This window comes from Oryzias latipes, chromosome 18 (assembly GCF_053564925.1).
Source record: "Oryzias latipes strain Hd-rR chromosome 18, Olatipes_Hd-rR_3.1".
Taxonomy (NCBI): domain Eukaryota; kingdom Metazoa; phylum Chordata; class Actinopteri; order Beloniformes; family Adrianichthyidae; genus Oryzias; species Oryzias latipes.
In genome coordinates, this window is record NC_136254.1 from 24,576,415 (window position 1) to 24,593,062 (window position 16,648).

Sequence of the window (16,648 nt, forward strand, 5' to 3'; positions counted from 1 at the left end):
TCTAACAAAAATACCAGTTAAAGCTCGTCTTTAGCGGTGCAGCTTTCCACAGAATCCGGTGTCGGACCGTGGAACAAGTGAACAAAACCATGAAGATCAGAGACGCTAGTCTGTCTGCGTTCGGCGGATTGTTGAACTACATCTCCCATGATGCATTTGGTTATTAAAGTGACAGTGTGAGCGTCTGGGTGCACGACTATCTCCTCTTAACGTCGTGAAACCACAACGACCACAAATCAAACGGTTTTTAAATCTTTTAACTTAACTTTTATCACATCTTTAAAAAAACAGCTGCAGCTTCCAGCTTTTTCTGCCACAGTTATCACAAAAATGCATGTGAGATCATGAAGGGACTGTGGATCAATCCAGACCGAGTTTCTCCTTTTTTTTTTTTTTTTTTTTAATGCCGGTGTGCCGCGGGATTTTTGTCGAGGTTGAAGTGTGCCGTGGCTCACAAAAGGTTGAAAAACACTGCTCTAGAGGCCCTTTTGTTTGCTTCTGTTTTCTGCTGGATGAAAAATGGAGAAGAAAGTTGGAATGAAAGTATTAAAATATTCTATCAAAACAGGATGAGGCTAAAATGAATGTCTGAATTCTGTTAAGGGGGACAAATCAATCAAATTGGTGAATACCGTAAATTATTTTACTGGTGTGTTTTTTTTAACCAGCCCCGTTACCACCACAATGCTGCCGCGACACAAGCGCAAGGAGAGCTGCTCTCCCGTTTGCCCCTCCCACCACCGCTGCTCCTTGCTCATTCTATAAACACTGACAACAGTGTGGTGACCCAGGGAATAGCCCCGCCTTAAGCCCCTAAGACTCATGGGAAATGGGGAATCGCGGATGTAAATTTCCTCAACATAACTGAGGGATGTAATGTTGATTATATGGTAACTGTTTGTAATTTTATGTATGATACCTCAATTGTCAATAAGTTAAAAAAAACTAAACACACACACTAAAAAAAAAACATAACTGAGGAACTTGTGAACAGGAGTGAGGTGCATGCTGTTTGTCAGATGTGGGTATCTTCAAGTATGTGTGCTGACGCTATGCTGACTCCTCCCACAGTGGGGTTAAAAGCAGTATTTAGTCTGGGAGTCTGGACATGCTGTGACAGGCTGGCCGCATTGCTGATTATATGCGGCTTGTTCACTGATGCGGCTTATGTATGTATGAAGGTAGCTCAACACGTGAAAATGAGTGGGTGCGGCTTCATTTACGGTAAATGAACATCTGCATCCAATCCAGTTTAAAAACTGTTTTCTTTGGACGTCTTTTTATGGCTCAACAAACCTGCTTATCCTGTCTGCACAGGAAGCTAGCCAAAAAGAGGGAAACCTTGATTTAAAATATAAAACCCCGTCCATGCTTCGATAGATACCAGCCTATTTTTCCTCATGCGTTGGCAAAACGAGTCAAGAAACGACAACCTGTTTTTATTTGACCTTTGCACATTTCAAATGACAGTTCTTAAAGGAATACGTCATACAGCGTCTCCACCTGATTTTTGGTTTTTGGCTTTGCACCATTTATTGGCGTTTTAAGTTAAACCTACCGAAAACGTCAAAAACTTTTTCGTAATAGGTTAAAATTACAAACAAAAAGTCTAGGTTCGGTACGAACATTTTACTACATATAAGGTGGGGCTATTGAACTTGACTACAAGTCCAGTGAAGTATGAAGTCAGTGGTGTCAGCTGTTTGCAAGGGAAAAAAAAAAATACACGTCTGTACAAAATGTATAGGTGTAGCTGGAGCAGCAGCGGCGTGCTACAGCAGTAATTGAACTTTGGGCTTGCCAAAGCAGAATGCTGCTCATTGAGATGAATCCTGACGCCTTTGAAGGGAGCGCGAGGCCCTTTCAGAGCAGGGAAATGGATTTAACTAGCTGCTTGGACGTGGCGCGCACTAAAAGCAGGTGTTTCAGGATGGAAGGTTTTTGCTGAGTTTATTAAAGTAAGCAGTGGAAGTCCACCCAAGAATGCTGCTGTCACAGCAACCAACCATGAGGCTCAATAAACACAGCTTTCATCCATTAAAGGCACAATCAGGCATGCCTGATGTTAAGCAGCTCGGAGCAAGTGTCAGAGGGGAGGAGGCTAAGGCTGCCTGTCTGCGGGGTGGAAAAAGGGCACACTAGCATGAAGTTTCGAGACCGTAGACCGCTCAGCAAAAAATTTTCATGCGCTTTTATTTTTCTACTGGCATGTTGCAGGTCCTATTAAACACTTAGATCTGATCGTCTCCCTTACGTTGCATGGGAAGTCCATCTCATGACAGTCAGTCAGTTTACACTGTCTCCGTTGCGTCTCCGGCTTGTCTCCCCCCAGTAGCTTCTCCTGCCGCCTCTGTATCGAGTAGTTGATCGTGTTTTCTTTGCTCGTGAACCGCATGTCCTCTCCTTCCTCACTGGGTCCTTGTAAAATAGACGTTTTGGTTCATAAATGATGTTATATTTTTGTCCCTCCAAAACTATACTTTTGTTGACCCTGGCAAAAATGGACACTGGTGTAATCCACGGTGTTGTCGCGTTGGTATGTTACCGTAAATATAAAGCAGCATTTTATAAAGTTTTATTTTGATAGTACAACAGAAGTCTTTTATTTTGAAACCCAGACCTTTTTACCGTTTTTGCAGCAACGTTGACGCGTTAACAGGCTGGAAATAGAACTTCTGCTTAAAGCTTGTGTTGCATTGGAGAGGGACGGATGCAGACATGACGGAGGCGATGTAAACATTCTGATTAATAAAATAAATTCTGGAAACGCAATGGAGACCTACCACAGACAGACGGCTAGAAATCAGCCTTTAAGGGGTGAAGTAGGTGAGACACGTCATACGTTTATTAGTATATTTTTTCAACCCCAACTAAATCTGCGCACTCACTAAGGGGCCTGGCACAGCCGCTCCTCCTAATGACCTTCCATCAACCTTCCACGGGTGCATACGATAAAGCCATAAAGTGATAGCAGGTGAACTTTGCTCTGGTGGATCAGGTCGAGCGTTAGTGGATCGAGTCTTGTTGAGGAGAAGCGCATCCCTTACCCTTCACCCTTGACCCCTCTTGCGTTCCGTGTACACACACGGCAGCGCAGTTTGCCCTGTGAACTTCACTGAGCCTCTCTTGAGCTGAGGCCTTGTTATTCCCTTTGGGATTTGTTTAACTCATCCCTGTGGGCGGCTGTGTTGGGGCCCATACCAACCTTGTTTAGTCCCACAGTGCTTCGTACGACCCACGGAGGCCAAGAAGGTGGCAGACGAGTCCAAGCTGCGCTTCGCCCACATCGATGGAGACCACCTGACGCTGCTTAACGTCTATCACGCCTTTAAACAAAGTGAGTGGCTGCAAAAACGCCCCAGCGGCAGCGTTTTCTTCTTTTATCATCATAATTTGTTTTTTTGAAATGGTGCGTCTCCCACACAGATCATGAATCCACTCAGTGGTGCTACGATAACTTTGTGAACTACCGCTCGCTGATGTCTGCCGACAACGTGCGCCAGCAGCTGTCCAGGATCATGGAGCGCTTCAACCTGCCGCGAAGAAGCACCGAGTTCAGCAGCAGAGACTATTACATCAACATCCGCCGAGCGCTGGTCACTGGCTTTTTCATGCAGGTCTGTTTGCTCTGTTTCCTCTTTATTGATTTTTTTTTTCTCGCTGTTTCAACCCACTTAAGCAAAAACATATTTATGCTGACTTTTAAGGGAAGCTGGCGAAAAACTGTTCACACACACATCTGGTGGGGCGCTTTGCTTTTAAAACGCAAAAAAAAAAAGGAATTAATTTGTGTCTCCCTGAGGAAAAGAAATGGTCTCTGTGCAAGAAGCCATTTTCGGGGCCACCTGAAACACGCAGCCTGACAAGTTGAATAATGGTGTTAATATTTAAATATTTGTCAACATTAACCTTTATGTTGGAGACAAATTTGCAGCTCGTGTTCAAGCGTCGAGAGCGTTTGCGATCATGTCTTTGTTTGGGAAGGGCTTCATTGAGACTGATTGCCTCGTTTCATGGCGACCGCCTCGGCAGCTCGACCAAAAGGAGAAGGAACCAAAAAAAAAATCACTCCTCACCAACTGATTGGAAATTTGTCTCTAGCAATATATTTGTATTTGAATTTTAATAAACGCCCAAAAGCTTTTGGATCTCGTTTTCAAGCTGGCGTTGAGTTGGGTTTTTCCACTTTTTGTCTCCGCGTTCTGAAAGCAGGTTGCTCATCTGGAGCGCACGGGCCATTACCTGACCGTGAAGGACAACCAGGTGGTGCAGCTGCACCCTTCCACCGTGCTGGACCACAAGCCCGAGTGGGTGCTGTACAACGAGTTTGTGCTCACCACCAAGAATTACATCCGCACGTGCACCGACGTCAAACCAGAGTGGTGCGTTTTGGATGAACTTTTTCTGCACGCTAACCACGAAAAATGAAATGTAGCTGTGCTGATTTATGTAGGTTTGACCGAATTAAAAAGAACTTGACAGTCTGTCGTCCTTATGGTAAGTTCATTTGAACAGTGAGAGATAGAAAATCAAGAAATCTTATCTCTATAAGAATTTCTATAAATTTAAATGCAAAATAAGTATTATTGACTATTACGAGTTCTGCTTCTGGTAAGATAACAGCCCAGTTTTTATTTTTGGTAGGCAAGCTTACAGAATGAGCAAATACTTATTTCCTCCACTGTATTTGTTTTAGAAATTTCTCTGCACCTTTTTAGAACTTTTGGATTAAATTAAAGCTTTTCAACGCAATTTGGTAAAAATATTGTGTGCTTTTACTTTTATTAAGCCATAGACATTTTAAAGTCTTCAAAATGTTTTATATCCAGCAGAAATACTGTACCTGACCGAGTGTGCGAAGCAGGTTAAATGTTTTCATGTTAGAAAGTAACTAAGGAAGACAATTCCCAACAATATTAATCAAAAATAGACTCCAGGCTGAGTAGAGGGTTTAGGTTGGTCTCATACAGTCAGCAGAACGACTGCGATTCCTCTTTCTTTTCCCCTCTGTGAGCTTGCGCTATAATGTATTAAATTTGCTTTGTGTGCTGCGGTCGTCGCCCTGTGAATATGGATAGAAACGGCCGTCCTCCCTTAAGTAAACACGAAGACACTTTCTGTGGCTCATGTTTACCTGCTTCCTTTCACAGGCTGATGAGAATTGCGCCTCAGTACTACGACTTGGGCAACTTCCCCCAGTGTGAGGCCAGGCGGCAGCTGGAGCGCATTTTTGCGAAGCTCTCGTCTAAGGAATACACTCAGTATTAAATTGGGTCTGATCCTCCTGCAGCACCGTCTTCAGTTTCTGATCGATTGTTCCGAGTTCTCCACCACAGCAGCTTGGTTTGACTTTTTCTATTTTTTCCTCCTCATCAGATGCATTTTCGCGACGGAGTATTACGGGCACCATGAAAGAAAAAAAAATGAATATATAAGGATAAGGTCTATAAAACTTAAAAGTCAAACATTTACAAGAATAAAACTGTAAAATTATGAGGAAAAGAGTCGATAGTGAAAAAAATGAGAAATTTACGATAAGTAAGGAGAAGGAAAAAGTCAAAAATTTCAGGGAATAGCCTTATATAAAATATATATAGAAAATAAATTGTGATTTTTTTTTTTTTTTTTTTAAGAGGATAGTCATTAAAGTACAAGAAAAAAATTTAAAAATGTACAGGAATAAAGTCGTAAAATTATGAGGAAAAAAGCCATAATTTTAGGGGAATAAAGTCATAAAATGATCTCAATAAAATGTCTTTATTTTACAAGAAAAGTTGTAAAAGTATTGGGGGGAAAAAGACAACAATTATGTAGGGAAGTGGTAAAATTATGACAAAAAATTAGTGAGAAAAGTAAGAGTTGTAAAGTTGTGAGGAAGAAGTCAAAATTTTACCATAGTTATTTCAGAAGTAAAAGAAAACCTGAGATTTTACGAGGCAGAAGGTTGTTGTTTACAAAAAAACACAGATTTCAGCCAAACAGTAAAAGCTTATGTCGCCATAAAAGCTCCAACAACCAACTCTTTTTTTTTTTTTTTTTTCCCCGAAAAAACATGGCTCATTCCTTGTAAAATTATTATTTACATTTTTTTTTTTTTTACAATTTTTATTTTTATTTTACAGGCAAAAACAAAATAGATTTTAGGACTTTAATTATTGTACATACATGTTTTTCTTCAAACGTATAAAATTATAATTTTATCATACAATATTTTCTCTTTCGCTCATGATTTTACAATTCTAGTTTCATAAAATGACAAATTTTGTCACATAATTGTACGACTTTAAGCTCGTAAAATAAAATAAAGAAATCTCATAATTTAACCAGTTAAACCTCGTAGCGTGTCGACTTTTCCTATAATTTTACACCTTTAATCTTGTAAATTTTTGACTTTTTTTTGTCATAGTTGTGCAACTTTATTTTCGTCTATTTTCTTTGTATTCTTGCCTGGTGGCTTTAATACTCCGTCGCACATTTTTTCTGGATTGTTAAAATGATATTTTTTTTTCTCAAAGCCACAATAGGTTGTAAACTATGGAGCGACAGGAGCAATAATCATTTTGTCGTTTAGAATTCAAGTTCATTCCTCTGTTTGGTAGAATTAGTATTTATCTGTGGAAAAAATGCTTAAAAATGTAATATATGAACTATTTGATGCAAAAAAACAACAACAATGTAATGTTGTATTTGTTCTCTGATACTGAAAGTGTCACATTTTTGTTCATCTTAATAAAAACCACTTGGTAATGAAGCTCTTTCTGCCTCACATTTAAATAAAGGAATAATCTTTCCATAAACTTCTCATCCGACTGTAAGATGTAAGCACATCCGAGCGCTTCAAATCCACCTCTTTCTTTCTTTTCCTCCTAACTCTTCAGGGAAGTTAAAGCTTCTTACTGGGATATTGATAGTTTCAGAAACAGTTGGAGACGAGCGGAATGTTAATTGCAAACGTTTCGCAACCAGATCAGTGTGAAATTCCTGCTGTGCCGAGGCCCGCTCTGGCTGTAATGCTTTGTGTCAGAGCTTCACTAATGTGGAAGGTAAAGTTCATTGATCTAAAAAGAAAAAAAAAAGGCAGAATAAAAGGGATCCACAAACTTCAGTTGTATCACTGCTGACTCTGTCTACCCAGAAGTACTGGAGGTAAAACAGGATGATCTCTGACAAACAGCTTTAACCCTGCAGTCTGCAGGTCAGCAGTTTAAAGCAGGTAAGCTCCTCTTGGCTGATGATGTGTGGATGCTGGGAAATCTTGATGCTGTGAGGGAACAGCCTCGCCTGACTGCACATCACTGCATATTTGTTTGTTTGCTGTAATTGTCTTTTTTTTTTTTCCTTTGAGCTGCCATGAGTGAATTTCTCCCTGTGAGATATCAATTCAGTTTTGTTTTCGTTGATTAAAAGTGCCAGTAAGAAAATAATTTGTTGTTTATATTTTCATTTATAATTTTAAATGTCAACTTAATAAGAAATATCTAGATTGCATCATTTTAGCTAAAAGAATTGGACTGGATCACCAAAAAGTTACCGGTAGTTGAATCTTTTTATCTTTTTTCCATTTCTAATCCATTTTTCCCTTTCGGGGTCACGGGGCTGCCGGAGCCTATCCCGCCACTTGTGAGCGAAGGCAGGGGACAACCTGGACCAGTGGCGGCTACTGGTCTGTCAGAGAGGGGAAGCTCATTTTCGGCCTACATCATAAAATTGTCTGTTTGTAGTTGTAGTACATATTTGACCATTAATTTGTGACATTATAGGGGAAGCCGAGCTTCCCTTGCAGTCTTAAAGAAATCGCCACTGCCCTGGACAGGTCGCCAGTCTGTCGCAGGGTAGAGCGTCCGCAATCACACACCCATTCACATCTAGGGACAATTTAGTTTGACCAATTAACCTATGAAGCATGTTTTTGGAAAGTGGGAAGAAGCCGGAGTCCCCGGAGAAAACCCAAGCATGCACGGGGAGAACATGCAAACTCCACACAGAAAGGTCCCCCACTGATGTTCTGTTTCAGGTCCCCCAGCCGGGACTTGAACCAGGGGTCTTCTTGCTGTGAGGCAAGAGCGCTAACCACTGCGCTACCGTAAAAAAAAAAAGATGATTGAATGAATAGTTTAATCAATTGGATATCAATGGTGAACCATGTATCAATATGTGTAGCCAATCACCCCTACCAGTTCATCACAACTCTACATTCTGACAAAACCACTTGTTTTTTTCCCATTCATTTCCCATCACACTTTAAAAAAAAGTCGGTTCACTTATTTTTACCGACTATTTTGATGGAATCTACCTGGATAAATAAGTACCTACACAGACCCCCCCCCCCCCCCCCCCCCCCCATCATAGTCTTGTGTTTGCCTCTAAAAATACAAAACAAGCTGAATTCTTCAAATCTTTTTGATGTTTTACTCCTTCCGGTGCCCAATTCACTCCGGTAATCTTCTGATCCAGACCAATGTACATCCCAAATCTACACTAGTTATAAGTGAAGATACTGAACTATGTTAAGACACACATGTAAGAATTCCCCCAATCTCTGTAGTGCCTGGACCTAGGCAGCCAAAAGATACCAGACTTGCACTGGGACTTTAACAATGAAGCTGGCAAGATTGCATAATACGTTAAGTCTGAAAATTAGCGTGTGCGGTTCAATATTTTTGGAGGGACACAAGTTTTTTAAGTGGTCCTCTTTTTTGGCTTGGGAAACGCAAGCAGAACCGCAGAATGGCGCCAAAGAGTTTAGTCTTTCCTCCGAAGTAAGGCCAATAGAAAAGCCATTAGTTGGAGCTGGTCTGGAAATTATATGGGATCGATCCGGAGGTGAGAACAGTTTCTCGTGCTCTATACTTCCCATTGATTTGCGCTGCCATAATTACAAATGAAAATCATTATGTCTCCAAGTTGCATTTTCCTAGTCTGTGGTGTGAGCAGCCGCCTCCTTCCTGCATCCATGTTCCTGCATAAGCATCCATGTCACTGCTCATTAACACTGAAAAAGCTTACTTCATTAGAACAGGATTTGGATGGGTAGATCATAATGCCTCGTTTCTACTTAGTGGTAAGGTCCGGTCTGGTATTTTTTGCGTTTCGATTATAAAATGGACCTATTAAGCTGGACCGAACTGTACGATTTTTGAGCTCCTGTTGGTTGTAGAGTTAATAAAAAAAAATGGAATGGACCGGTTAGGGCGGAGCTAATGTTGAAACCTGTTGATTGGCTGAAGGTCATTGCGACAAAAGAAAGCGGCTGTATTCCTTTCTGCCGCCACAACCTTCTCTCAAACAACAATACAGTCTTTGTATCTACAAAGTAGATCGTTGTTGTTGTTGGCTTCACCCCGCATGAGCCATGACGGCCCAACTTTGAGTGGAAGTGCTCACCCGAATTGCCTAGACCATTCTAAACCAAACCAAACCAAACCAAACCGTACCAATCAGTGGAAGCGAGGCCCACTCTGATCATATAATTTCACAACATAAAAACATAATTTCTATAGAGTGGCAGTTCATTAGAAATTCACCTCTGAGTCGCAGGCGGAACTGTTGGCATGGAGTAAGCCTGTGTTCTTTTCCCATCATCCCTTTTTTTTTTACTCTCTCCTGCTAGCTTACAGCCTCCCACAACCCCAGCCTAACATTACTGGTGCAACAAAAATGGTGAGGATTATTGGAGCAGTCCAGCCGTACAGTTTTGGAGCAGATGCCAACTCAGACGAGGAAAACATACGTACATGGATCTAGTCGTAACGATTGGGGCAGAGCAGAGAGCTAGCCTGTAGATTTACTAGCCTGCTGTAGATTTTACCTTTAAACTAAGCTTTTTTTTTCTCTCTGCTCCTGATTCACCACAATTTGAATTGACTTTTAATCCTAGTTTTCTAAATAATGTCCTCCATCATGAGAAAAAAATGCCATAGGACTTATTGAAAATATAAAAAATAAATACATAAATAAATAAAGCCTAAAAAAGACAGCTGAGAAGTTAGTTGAGGCAATGGGCCAGAAGTGCTGAGCTTTTCTTTTATCCCAAACGTGTCCTCTTTTGGCACCCAGGGGGACACGTGCCTTCTTTTTTTTTTGACAGTAACTCACCAAAAGTTGAAAACAAAAAGAAACAGCTATTGTTCAGCATGTTTCCAAACAGTATGAATCACCAGCTCACTACAGCTCAATCTTCTGCCACCCACAGAGTCCTGGATGGTGCCTCATCATCATTTGAGGCTGCGGGTAGGGACGTTTATTGCAGAACACCTCAGCGTTTCCGGAAAAAACCTCCACCCACCCGGTCCGTCTCTTCACCCCCTTGCCTCCAACGGCAACCAAGACAGGTGTCTTATCTCCATCGCACAGCGCAAGCACAGCCAATCTTCCACGTAGATGGCGACTGGAATGTGACAAATCCATCTGTCCTGGTTTGAATTTGTATGCTAATTTGAAGTAATGGCCCCTCTGGTGACAGTGTAAGGGAACAATTCAATCATGACATCTATGACAGTCGCTTTCCAGCCCTCTCTTTGATATGGGAGTATATGCTCACACTGCCGGGTTAGGCTTGATAGATTGGTTATGTAGGGGGAGATGTGGCATGTAGACTGCATGTTTAAAATGGGCTGCCAGGTCGAAATGAATCACGCTACTGCTCGTGGGCACCTGTGCAAGAAACAACCTGTGGGGACAGCTGGAGACAAACACTTACTTGACCCAGTTTATTTCCCAACAGTTCTCTCAGATTGGTAGCTTTTAAGAACAGCTCCACTGCTGCAGAGTGGCGTAAGTGACATGAATATCCACACAAAAGACAAACGTGGGGGTAAAAGAGGGAGCTCTGCAGCACACACACACGGGCCCCCATAATCTTTAAATTAATCTACAGCCCAGGACAAGTTATTGTCGACGGTGACAGATAAGGCTAAAAGAACAAACCGCTCTTCATTCTGCTTGCCTCATTCTTTTTTTTTTTCTTTTAACCTCCAAAGCTGCTATCTCTCAAACAATGTGCCATTTTACAGCATTCCCTTCTTTCCTGATCTGTTTTATTAAACCGTGACGTGTATTATTCACTGCAACTGTCAAAGTAGAGTCCAAAATGTCCTCAAACGCACAGGAACAAGGTGTATTTTATCATAATTTACAGTGTTGACACTACCGGCGGGACGTACCAGAGATAAGCGGGGTTCCCTTCCCGTCTTTCTGCATGAACAAAAAAAGGGGGAACGTGCAGCAACGCCTATCGACTGACTGCCCTTCACACGGGTGGAGATCATGCGTGGCAAGACACATTTGATCAAACAGGCAGAGCAGCAGGGCAGATGGATGCACAGAAAAGGCCCAGCTAACCGCGTGAGCCTCATTTCCAGATAAATCGCGCGCTAAAAGACAGCTAACCAAATGAGGCCTGTTGGCTGGAAATGCTTTGAAAGTTGCGGAGACAATGAAAGATTCTCCATGCTCAGCACAGTTGAACATCGATTACACACAACTTGGAGTGATATTGGTTTGTTTGGAGGAAAGACTGTTCTTTCCATCAGAATAAGTTTATTTCAAACTTTCACTTTACCAAGCTTTTCTTTTTCCCCCTTATTTACCAGGTAGACTTGTGTTTGGACATTTAAGAGCCATATAGTTGAGTTCAACTGCCTCCTAAAGTGCCCATGAAGCAAAAACTAGTACAATTGACGTTTATTGTATTAAGTATACTTGAGTATAAGTCGACCATAGAGCAGGGGTCTACAACCTTCAACGCTTATTTAGACCAATTTCTCACCGGTAGGAGCCACAAAGTCTAATATCACTCTTGTTTATTGTAAGAATTATGATAAATTAACAATTATTTTATTTTAATATCAATAAAACATATTCATATATATTTTTTTTAATAGAAAATAGTTTTTAACTTCTTATTGAGGTTCACATGAATTCCTTTCAAAATAAGACACCCTGTGTCACACATGATCTTGACCACGCGGCAAATACAGCAAGTAGTCGGTAGTGTGATGTTCCAAGGCTAAGTGATTTAACCCTTGTTCTATCTTAGATGACCCCACCCTTACATTGAGGTGTTCTCCCTACCATGACAAAGGTGGATAAAGGTGGAAAGATTTCATGTAATCCATGGACACCAGTGAAGATCACAAATTATTGAAGAAAAAAGGTTCAGAGCACTGTCTAGTGGGTCTAGACGACCCAACTCCCAACGTTAAAGTGCCTAGAATAGCACAAGGGTTACGAAGAAAAAAAGATACACATTTTAACTTATCGTTGTTGATGCATCTCAGCTAGGAATCTGTAAATCTAACACAAATTAGATCAGAGCTAATTAAGTGATCTTAGTAACTGATACTTCTTGGTCGAGACAACAAAATACTGTTTTTTAATCAGTAAATTGTGAATGATTAGCTTGAGTATAAATATTTATAAAGAGCTGTGTTTCTGCATTTAAAAAGTTCTTTCAGACAACCCACACACCTATTTTTAAAATATTTTTCCAAACACAGGTAGAAGTAAAATTAAATAGAGCATGTGGAATGAGGGGTCAGTTAAAGTCATGTTTTGATCCATTTTAAAAGCCTTTCCAGTGGCCTTTTCATGATGGTGTGCCGTTTTTAGCCAAAATAATAAAACCTTTGTTGTTTTCTAAGACATAGTTTCTGCAGAGCGTCAGGAGTTCATTACAAATTTGCCTCTGAGTTGTGGGAAGGACTGTTGCCGCAAAGTAAGCTTCCCATCATCCCCTTTGTTTACACTTTCTCCTACTAGCTTACAGCACCTCACAACCCCAAGCCACTACTAGCAGTGCAACAAAAATGGCGAGCAATATTGGTGCTATCCAGGCATACAGTTCTGAGCCAGATGCCACCACGGATGAAGAAAACAAAAAACAAAAATATGCTACTAAAATATTAAACAAAGTGTGTAAAATGAGTGCAACTTACTGTTTTCCTGCAAATTTGATTCAATCTCAAGATGTGTATTGCAAAAATTGGGGAACAGGGCATCCGGTTCTTTGGAACTCACTCCCCCCGGACCTCCGCAACACTTGACACACTCCCCCATTTCAGATCAAAACTATTCACTGTAACAATAACTTTTTCATGTTTTTCTATATTTTTCATTTAAATGAGTATGTAGTTTAGTTGTTTTAACTGCTTATTGTATATATGTTGTACAGCCACCTTGAGTGCTTAGAAAGGCACCTTATAAATAAAATGTATTATTATCATTATTATTATTATTATTATTATTATTACTGAGGAGTAAAAAGTGATAACAGCTGGCAATACAAAGCTAGAACTCTTCTGTTCTTTGATTTACGGATGCTGAGTGTTCATTACATTTTAATTGTATTTTAATAATTGCTTATAAAAACCTCGTCAGTTCAAGCATGCAATTAGAAAGTCGAACTAGATGGAAAGGATAATAAAATGACCAGCTTGGCTCAGAGAGGACAGGAAAAAGAGAAAAAACAGAGGAACATCTGTTCAAAGGAGAGGCAACAATGACATAAAGAGAGAGCAGACAGAGACTATAGACAAAACCCAGTAGCAGTGTAACCACAGGCATGCAGAGTCACTGAGGGCCAACTGTGGCAATGAGTTTGATTTCAAAAGTAAACTTTAAAGATTGAATATATTTGTTGGTGTTGGTTCTTCAAAGAAGAAGCCTCCTAGCTGAAAGTGCTGCCATCTGTTAGTTTTTGAAACTCCTGCAGATTGACAGATTTGGAGAAACAATCTGTGAGGTCTTGAAAGTTGATGGAGTTTGTCAGCTCACACTCTAATCTTCCAGAAAAACAACAAATAATAACAGCCATAAGCGGCATTGTTTGGCCCACTACCTGACTCACATCCTTCACTCTCTTAATTTGCCCCTGCTACCCTGGTCAGAGCTGCACGTGACAAGTTCATGAAAAAAAAAAAACTTTTTTTTTTAAAGTGCCAGCTTTTCTGTTAGCTTTATCTCCATAGCAACCATTTGAGTTTTTGTTTCTGTGGGGGTGACGAACAGATCTATGTCATTTTTAGAAGGATCAACAAATGTAAAGTTTTGGATTTCCTTGGCAACTGTGTTGTTTTGTTAATCACAGCCACATTCCTTCTATGTTCATAACATATATCATATTGTTTTTGTCAGCTTGAGCCAACGACTCATCGATCAAATTTTCACAAAATCCTGTTTAAAAGTATGCGAGCAACAGGGAACACACTTTTCCCAAGTAGCTTTGCGGTGATGCCCTGACAAGGAAATAGATTGAAATCTTAATGGCTATGTCCAAATTCCTTCAATACTCACTACACAGTGCACTATATAGCGCATTCGCCATTTTGCAGTGCTGTCCGAATCTACAATTTAAAAACGGAGTGCCTTAAAAATTTCCCTGTCCCTGCGAAAAAACAGTGTGCATCAATACTCACTAGATTGGCGAATATAGACCACGATGCATTGCGTTTGAACAACTTTTGCGCAAAAATTGTATTTAAATGTATTTTTAAAAAGAAATCAACGTTTTCATCTTCAGAACTCAGTGGATTCATAAATGATTGTCTCAAAACGCTCCTATCAGTAAGATTTATACTTTGTGAAATCCATGACATCATATTAGCAGTTTAAAAAAGAAGAAAAAAGTCTTGAGCGTGGTGCCCGAATTGCTTTTCAAATCCAGGGCACTAGTTGATCCCGCACTATATCGGTTTTTAGTCGTTAGGGATTAGGGCGGTAACTCGGACACAGCCTAAGAGCTTTAGAAGCTACAAGTTTTTAATAAATTCAAGTGGCCTCTTACCTTTTATTGACCTTGACAAAGGTCAATAAAACTTTGGTTTTGTTGTTGACTTAACCTGGTGGCACGTGAAAGATCTCTCAAACAAAATGGTTTCTTTCCCATTATTGATACCTACCGTAATTTGTAACGGCTTCTCCGTCTGTAATGTGTCTATTTCCGCTAAAGCATTTTACGGTCAGAGTGTGTCCTGACGTTAATAACAACAATAACCTCTTAAAATACTGAGACTGATGAAAACGTTTATTTTAATGTAAACGTTTATTTTATTGTTAACAGAAGATTAAACTAAAAATAAAACAAAAAAAGAAGTGTTTAGGATCAGGATTGCACCATCCTGCAAAGGTCTACACGAGGACTACAAATGTTTTCTTCTTCTGTTTTGTTTGACGACGGTGTACTTATAGACACTTTTTGTTTTATTTGAATTATTTAACAATGAAATGCAAAGTTTAAAAATTTGAAACAACAAACGTACAAAAAAACAAACAGAAATTACGGTACCAAACTGTAGCAATATTTGCACAAAGTAGAACTGAGGTAACGTTTACACTCGCCGGGACCGATCGAGAAGCTTTTACAGATAGCGACACCCATGTGAGGATAGGTCCCATAATCAAATCAAATGAAATTAATTCAAATCAAATCAAACTTTAGCACTTTTCCTAAAAAAAACAAAAAAAAAACACAAAGTGCTTTACATTAAGAAAAAACAAAATAAATAGTATGAAAATGACCACAAAAATTAAAATAGAGCCCCCTCCCCAGACCGACACACCACCCCCCCACCCCCTAACGGATAGGGATAGACAGTGGGAAATAGTTTCAAAACTTCCTTTGGATATCCCAACATGTGCGATTTGGTTTTGAACTCATTCTTTGAACCACTTTTGAGATTCTGGTCCCACGCAGGTTTTTGACATTTTAGCCCGCTGTGATAACATTTTTGTTTTGTTTTGTGTGTGTGTGATGTCATTTTTAACAGGTTCTAACTGTGTGCGAATTTTGGTATGTTTTTGAGACTATGGTGGAGGCATCATTTTCTCACAAAGTTGCAGGAATTTTAAAAACAATATTGTCTCAGCTGTACAGCACTGATGTATTAATATCTATGGATTTATAAGTTAGTAAAAATATTTTTAAAGCTTTTTTGTTATTTACTTTTGATATATTAGGCTTAAATATGTCAGTAAATTATAATGTGTATATTAAAAAAAGATTCATGCTCAGACCCCCCCCCCCCCTCAACAAAAACACTTCCTCTTTTTTTAATTTGGGCGTCACGTGACCCAGGAGGTTGCTCAGCACCGCTGTTCGTTAGATTGCTGCCACGGCGTCGGACGGAGACGAGAGCGGGGCAGGAGGAGCGGGAGAAGACGTTCGTCGAAGGGACGCTTTAACGGGAGAGACTCGCCAAAGCTGCACGGCGACATTTTCATCCGCAACAGCCCGACTCCACCCCGACCAGACGCGGCTGGCTCCCCCATGGACGGATACGGCCGGACCGAAGATGAGCTCTTCTCCTCCCGCCTCCTCAACCTCACCTGGGAGACTTGCTACGAGCAGGTAGGGCGCGACTTTTAAAAATATATATATATTTTTAAGCACACATAAACAAAACAACAACGAAACTATCAGTAGGAAACGGGTTACTATCAGCATTATTTTTCTAAAAGAGTGTAAAAAAGTTGGTAGAGTTGGCACGAACAGGTGCATCATCATTGATTTAATTGTTGTTTGTGGTGCGTTCAAATACCCTCAATAAAAACAAACATACTTTCTAGTTTCCTTCCCTCTTTTTCATAGCTTGGCTTTAAACTCCGGGCTCAGAAAGTTGAAACAATTTTACAAACTAAGCAAAGCAAACGT

At 40.3% G+C, this 16,648-nt stretch overlaps 2 protein-coding genes across 2 annotated transcripts in view; both read left to right on the forward strand.

Moving 5' to 3' along the window:
* Window positions 1-6,751, forward strand: part of dhx15 (DEAH (Asp-Glu-Ala-His) box helicase 15) — a 34,656-nt gene extending 27,905 nt beyond the window's left edge. Inside the window, exons 11-14 of the mRNA XM_004079670.5 lie at window positions 3,215-3,337; window positions 3,427-3,617; window positions 4,213-4,382; window positions 5,151-6,751. Of these exons, the coding sequence (XP_004079718.1) occupies window positions 3,215-3,337; window positions 3,427-3,617; window positions 4,213-4,382; window positions 5,151-5,268 (602 nt within the window). The 3' untranslated portion in view covers window positions 5,269-6,751. The remainder of the gene's footprint in view (window positions 1-3,214; window positions 3,338-3,426; window positions 3,618-4,212; window positions 4,383-5,150) is intronic.
* Window positions 6,752-16,059: 9,308 nt separating this feature from the next.
* Window positions 16,060-16,648, forward strand: part of ppargc1a (peroxisome proliferator-activated receptor gamma, coactivator 1 alpha) — a 422,123-nt gene continuing 421,534 nt past the window's right edge. Inside the window, exon 1 of the mRNA XM_078936425.1 lies at window positions 16,060-16,345. Within this exon, the coding sequence (XP_078792551.1) occupies window positions 16,265-16,345 (81 nt within the window). The 5' untranslated portion in view covers window positions 16,060-16,264. The remainder of the gene's footprint in view (window positions 16,346-16,648) is intronic.